Source organism: Rhamphochromis longiceps, linkage group LG8, assembly GCF_057381845.1.
Source record: "Rhamphochromis longiceps isolate RC_006_pf linkage group LG8, R_longiceps_female_GT1.1, whole genome shotgun sequence".
NCBI lineage: Eukaryota > Metazoa > Chordata > Actinopteri > Cichliformes > Cichlidae > Rhamphochromis > Rhamphochromis longiceps.
The window spans coordinates 27060675-27068076 of record NC_140564.1 but is presented as its reverse complement, the minus strand read 5'-3'; the positions used below and the strand labels follow the sequence as shown (position 1 = coordinate 27068076).

Here is a 7402-nt window from a genome sequence, read left to right as displayed (position 1 = left end):
ACACCGGTTCATTCTTTGATTTAGGTGGCTTTTTATGCTTAAATGATTCATATGTCAGAGTTAAGTGACTTAACAAACAAATAAATGAATAAAAAACATCCTTCTGAAACTTTTCAAGACCTTCAGAAAGCCTGGGGAACTGTTGCTGAAGACCACTTTTAAAAATTACATGAATGTCTGACTCATTGGAAACAAAATATAAAGAGACATGTGATGGCTTAAGGCTTTATTTATTAAAAAATATTCTGAGATGATAATATTTGTTTATTATGGCCCACAAACTGAGTCATTGTTTAAGTAGTTTGGGTTTTTCTGTTTCTTGGTTTATTGGACACTTCATTCAGCATTCATTAAGCATAATACAACAGCTTGGACTCTAAAGTGATGGCTGATTAATCAAGCCAAACATTTAGGGTTAACACTTTGATCATTCTCATTCCAATACATGTCTGAGGGATCATCTAACTTTAACTATGGAAAAGTTGAACGCGAAACTATATAAAGTGTATATAAAACAAAAAATAATAAGGTTTTACAACATTAACATGATGTCCTAAAATACAAAAAGACAATACAAGCCATATTTTGACACAAATACTCTACTGTACAGAAACTGTAGTATTAATAGGAAATACTCTACATTTCTAAGTGTTCCACTCAGTGTACATGAGAGAGAGAAAGAGCGACACAGTGACAGCATAGAAAATGAAGAAAACCCTGTTGATTCTGGCTGCCCACTGGACGTACTTCCCTCCCTTTTCGCTGCCACTGAGGTGCAGATTTAGTGATTTCTTCAGCTCCTTCAGCTCCTCCAGGATCAGCACCAGCACATTATACTCTCCTGTATGATTACTGTTGTTAACCTGCACAAAGTCAAGCAGTCAAAGAAGGATGTCAGAGAGAGTTTATGGTGATGAGAGTGATATTGCATCATGAGCAATAGTGGCAAAAACACTAATCTGGAGTCTAAAAACATTGAATGGACATAAATTGATATTATGAGCACAATCAGCATAATAACTGGCCTATATTTGCTTTGCGACGTTACCTCTGCTGTTTCCAGCTAAATCAAATCTTGTATGACTATTTCACGCTGAAATGAGGCCTGATGGGAAAAAATATATCAGGCCTCTGCATTATCGCAGAGATGCCAGCAATTTTTTTTCTTTTTTTTTGGGGGGGGGGGTCCCACGTCTAAAAAAAAATCATATTTATTGCATTATTAGCAGGTATTTACCAGCAACATTTTGTAGGTAGCTCAGTATAGCACCTCTATTATACTGTAACGCTTATTAACACAAGGTTTTTTCCCAATATTGGTTCAAATAGTTTGATTAAACAGGAAATAGGTTTTGACACACGAGAAACTCACAATTTTAAAGATAATGAAAATAAATATTTTACAACAATCTTACATCTGTGAATACTAGCATTTTACTTTTTATTTAGTGCCACCGCTTACTTATTCTTAATAAATGTGAGGGTTCATGTGTAAAACTACTGAATCTTGCACTGAACCATCATGTAACACTCTGTAACCTCATCCATCTGCACTGACCCCTGGTGTTTTAATGCTGCAACAACAGTTTGGTCTTTGTTTTTATTAAAACTGCATGTACTTTTAATAATTTAATAACTGTCTGTTATTGTATCAACGATCATTTTTAGCCTAAGTCATTTTCCTCCAAAACTGTGTTTTTGGGGGCTTTTCTTGTGTGTTTAAGGGAACTTAATCCCATTTATAAATAATCTTAGTATCAGTTATTTAGAGCAAGTTTATTTCATCATCAGAGCAATGATATTTTATTTAAAACATTTCCTCCAGCGCTACAGAGCACATAGTTTATCACTGACCAACAACAGCTTTATCCAAATCATTACTTTCATGTGACAGTAATGTCCAGGGGAATATATCAGGACCCGAGAGGTTCCCCAAATAATACTGCAACATAATCAATGCTAATTTCTTCCATTTCTGTAAGGCTGTGTTGTATTCTTCACAACAAAGTATCTTTTCTTTTTAGTCTGTAAACAGGAATCTGAGCCCTGATTTGATGTTGGCCAGTCAAAATGTGTGCTCTGAAGATCTTATTCATCCCACTCAAGATGAATTTACACATTTGTTTTGTTGTCACTGATTAATTAAGATCTTGTAAAGATGTTAATACGATTTTGCTCTCCTGTCATGTCATATTAATGCAATATCTGCATGCATATGCTCAAACTGTACCACTTCAGCAACAGGCAGTAGCTCATGCTGTTCCTCATCACTGGACACTATGCAGATGCAGGAACAGCAGGTCTGTCTTTTGTCTTCTGAAAGCAAACAGTAGGTTTGTCACAAGAATTTACACACATTTAAAACATGAAACATCTGCTAACTAAAGATAAGATGAAGCTTTTGAAATTAAATGTACAGCATGCAAATCATCGCCTTCTTTTTGTTCTCTTTTTCAATATGTTTGCTTGTGTTTCCAGACACTTTTCATGTTTACTGCATTTAATGTTTTAAAGCATTTTTCCTTTGCAGGTTCTCTCAGGGATTACCTGAGATCTGAATTCTTGTTTTAGCAGACTGATACTATAGACTAAATCTGTGATCAGTATCTGAGAAGCTTTTTACGTATCTCACCTGCATCGCTTTTATTAGTTTTGGCTTTTTTATGTTCATTCTTCACCTTAAGCTTGACTTGGGAGTCTTTTTCTATCAGATGTGTAACCAAAATTGTCTCCAGCAGACTGAGCAGCATAAGGGCAAAAATCACAATGCAGTATGTTGCTGAAAGGATGAAACAAGCAACAGTTATTTTTTTTTCTTTTGGTATCTGGTTCTTCTACATACATGAAATACGTCACCACACTTAAACATCATCCCTTAAGGAAGGAGTCTTTACCTATGAGTGGGGTCTTGTTGGACATGGAGGGCAAGATGTCGTTCAGGATGAGCAGCAGAACGGAGATTGCCAGCAGGACGGTGACTTTGAAGCCCAGCTTCTCTCCTCGATGGTCAGCGATGAAGAAGGAGGCGAGATCCAGAGTTAGGAAGAATAAGATGGGCAACAGGAAGTTAATAACGTGGAGGAGTGGTCTCCTCTTCATGCTGAACTGGGAAAACGGGTTCAGTGGTTAGGTTAGATTTACCTTGTGTGAAAGTTATCATATTGTGTGGGTGTAGTATTGCAGAAGTAACTTTTAAAATTGGTTATTTATCATAAATTGCTTGATTTGGTCATATAAAGTTATTATCACAAGACCATTGTAGTCAGTTCTGCAGCATTCCTGTTTTGTGAATACGAGAAGCTTTTATTTCAAGAAATATTTTTAATGAAATTGAAAAATGTCTCAGTTTAAACATTTCATTGTTTTCTCTGTTCGTTTTACACAACGTCCTGACTTTTTTGGAACTGGGCTTGTAGAGATGTAAATGTTAATGACGTCTCTTATCTTGTTTTTGTTTTTTTAATGTAATTTGCCACTTGTGTTTTTCTTTCTGTGTATTACGTACAGTGTATATGAGGCTTTCCCACAGTTTATTTTCAAAGGTCATATTGACTTTGGAGATGGACAGTTGGAGGAATTCCCACTCTCCCTGTGTTTTCATCACTTCACGGGAAAACTGCGTGGCCCGGGAGGAGTTGGAGAAAGGAGAAAGTCGCATCTCATCTACTGTTTTGGGAAATGACAGAAAGAATGAGAGAAACGTTTCAGAGTTCAAACAACTATGAAAGCAGGAGAAAACACACCAGAACACTCATCCTCCCTCACCACAGTGACTTGCAGAACCAATGGTGATGTTACATTTCTGCGTGTCGAAGGGGAACTTGTGGACATCCATCTTACAGGTACTGACAATCTTAATGTCGTCCTCAGAAGTGATCGTCCCATCGTAGGCTACGGAGATGTAATAACTCTGAGGGGAGTCGTCCGTCTGTATCCTAAGACCACAACACACACACACACACACACACACACACACACACACACACACACACACACACACACACACACACACACACACACACACACACACACACACACACATTATTCTCTCTTTCAGTATGTTTGCAGAGCACCTACACAGCATAATTTGATGATACTAATTATAAACTGACTGAATTATTCTGAAGCTCCTGCTGTCACAGCAGCAGGATAATGTGTTTGTTTTAAAGTAGTATAAAAGCTGCTGCGTGTACTTTAATAAAGTGTGCACACAATGAAGCGCCTGACCTTCTAAACAAACACAGGATGGCAGCAGATATCAAGCTGTTACATTTGATGTTGAACAACTATAAAATGATTTTTTGCAAAAAAGCAAGCTCCTGCAAACATTCCTCCCTACTGATATCCATTATGATGGTCAGTTTGGATTTCAGCAGGTTGTTCTCATAGTGTCTATATAGCTAAATGCATTGAGTTGATGCCATATAATTGGCTGATTAGATATTCCTGTTAACAAGCAGTTGAACAGGTGTACCTAACAAATATGTCTAGCCAAAAACAACGTAAACTGCAAACAGGAAAGTGTCTGTTATATCAATAAACTGGCTTAATAAATAGATAGCATCACAAAGCAGCATTGTCCATGAAAAATAAATTGGTGATGACCTAACAAATTATAATTCTGTTTGACACTTATGACAGGTGAGCGGTCATAGTTTATAGGTTGTTATATATGATTTGTTTTAGCAGCTGCCCTCAGCAGTCCTGTTCACATTTCACTCTAAATAAAAAGTATTTCAAACTCAGCTATGAGAAAAAGAGTTATGACCTTCATTTCACTGTGATTTTCAAAGATTTAACATGCCAAAAGTATTTATTTTGCAATGTGAATCCAATTTTATTCAAAATATTGATCTCTCAGGCCAGGAAACACTTTTTGACACACTTTGATTTGAACAAAATGAATAAAAGTGTCTCCTTTTGAACCTGTTTGTGTTTGATTTTGTAATAAACTACACTTCATGTCCGTGTGTGTTGCTGACTCACATCTCATAAATGAAGACATCTGGTTTCCAGAGGATTTCTCGAGAAATTGTGATATGAGTAATTCCACAAAACTGATCAGGGTCCCATGAGATGCGTTCATTATTCCATATCTGCATTAAGGTTAGATTATCAGAAAAGTCAAAGACGGAGATGCACAAGGTGTGTCTCAGGCAGACCATGATTTGCATCCTCATTGGGCCGTTTTTTATTTCACCTTGTGCAGAATAGAGCAGATAGACCAATGAAAGACTGCATCAAACAGATCAATGTACAATACTTAATTTAACAAGTCCTAAAACAACATCTGTGGAGCTTAGCTTTATCATGAATGTCAAATTATCATTTTTGTAGTGTGCTTTCTATATTTATTTATTTTAGTTTTATGTTGTTTTGAAATGTGTTGACATATATTTTTAATATAGACCCCAGAAAGATTAGCTGGGCTTTGTGTTAACCTAATGTAGATCTGAAGAAAATAAACTCACCAGAGTTGCCCAGACAAAGGGAATAAAAGTTTGTGTTTTCTCAATCTGAAAATAAAGTGATGTCAGTAATGACCACCTTCATTGTAGCATTTAGCTCATTAATAACACATAAATGCAGTAATGTTGCACCTACCACAGCCAGGATGGCATACAGGATGATGTCCAGCTCTACTTTGGTGGGGTGCGTGTAGTCCAGCACAGGCCGCGTCAGTTTAAACACACTGTTATCTGTGGTCAGGTTCAGATAGTCCAGAACATCGTGGTAACTGCACACTTTCTGACAGGAAGTCACATCTACAGCAAAATAGTTGTCAGATAAATGATTTCTATTGGAATTTAGATTTTAAACAATATATTTTGCCATTCATTTTTAACTTTTGTTTGGAAAAAAGAGAAATTGAGAGCTTGTACACAGCTGCTTAGTTTGTTTCTTGTTTCTTAATCTGTTGTTTTTTTTGTCTGCAGTGCTTTTATCATTTAATTTTCCTTGTAGTGTCAGGATACTGTTTTCAGGAAACTCAAGTTTCATAATATTTTTAAATCTAGAATTAGATTAATGTGGATTTAAAATAATTAAAACTGTCTATTGTCATTAAAGATCCTACACTTCTAGCCCATTAAATTACTTGTGTTTTCCTTTTTTCTTCCCTTGCTTAAATCTCAAGTTTCATCTTTTTTATTGGAAATAATAACAATAACTCTCATTTGAACATTTTTCGGTCCCCGATTTGTCTTAATCTCTATTATGCCTTTATGAGATATGTCCAAGAAAAGTTACTGTTACAAACAATGTAAAAACTTAAAGAATCAGATACATGCAGGATGGGAAGTACTCTGCTGTCTATTAATGAAATAACACTCCAAACAACACAAAGTCTTACCAGTTAAGATGATCAGGATGAGAAAAGCTGAATACATCGTATATGCAGCTGTGAGAGTGTCTCTGTGTGGTTGAGCTACTTCCAGAGAAGCATGTGTCCCTGCTGTTAGAGCTGCTGCCCTGACATTTAATCTGAGAAGGGGAGGGCTGGGCACAACAAATGACCTGGCTTGCTGCCTTAAATGAGAAAAACCCTCCCCTGCACTCTGATTCTGTAATTGGCTTACAGAGGAAAGGGACATACAGTATATATGACACTTACTTCTTGAGGCAGATAAAGATTATAGGTTTACGAGAAGAATAACAAATAAAACTAAGGTAAAGGCGGGTGGAGGGGCTTTATATGTTTTGGGACAGAGATAACGCAAATTTGCAGCTTGCTGGTGACACAGTCTTTGAGTTACATAAGAGATATTTCCTGTAACAGACACAAACCTGCAAACCTCAAATGAGAAGGTAGAATTCAATTAGAGCGCAACTTGATCACTAAAACAAAGTGGTAATGACATTATGAACACTGTCCCCATTAAAACCACTTACTCCCATTGTCTTCCAGTCTCAGTGCCCAGCTGAACATCAAATATCATGTATTATTTAGGCAAAAAGACTTTCTGTACAGTTAAGTGACTTCACTCATACAGTCCAGATTTAACAGGCTGGCTGTTATCAAACTGGAGTTTCCCTTTGCTACTGATTATTTGTTAGATTACCTATCTAAATGAACAGTTGAGTGTTTGAGCTTCATTTTTGCTTGATTAATAAGTATAACGTATAACAGCTCGTAACTTTTAACCTCTTAACCAGTGTCTGTGGGGTTGTTACAAAAGTATGCCAATGCAAATTAAACCCGAGTTCTCAATGATGGGCAACCAGGGGCCCCTCCTCTGCCTGTCAAAAAGTCTTCTAGTAGTATTGAGGTTTCTCACGACATCATGTGCACATTGCTTAAGAGTTGTTGAGTTAGATGTGATACAACCACTGGTTGCTGGGGAAATGTGTATTTCCCGAGTGGTTGGCAGCAGTTCCTGGAGGTTGCCGGTTTTCACTGGGT

General features: G+C 36.9%; 1 protein-coding gene across 1 annotated transcript; it reads right to left on the bottom strand.

Annotated features, from left to right (window-relative positions):
• Positions 1–310: 310 nt before the first annotated feature.
• Positions 311–6436, bottom strand: LOC146663884 (5-hydroxytryptamine receptor 3C-like). Its single transcript, XM_085415336.1, has 10 exons — positions 6353–6436; positions 5605–5765; positions 5472–5516; positions 4987–5096; positions 3766–3935; positions 3506–3666; positions 2895–3105; positions 2633–2779; positions 2231–2316; positions 311–863 (listed from the first exon to the last, which is right to left on the bottom strand). The coding sequence occupies exons 1-10, from the start codon at positions 6387–6389 to the stop codon at positions 645–647; spliced, it is 1347 nt and encodes a 448-aa protein (XP_085271462.1). The 5' UTR covers positions 6390–6436; the 3' UTR covers positions 311–644.
• Between the last annotated feature and the right edge of the window lie 966 nt (positions 6437–7402).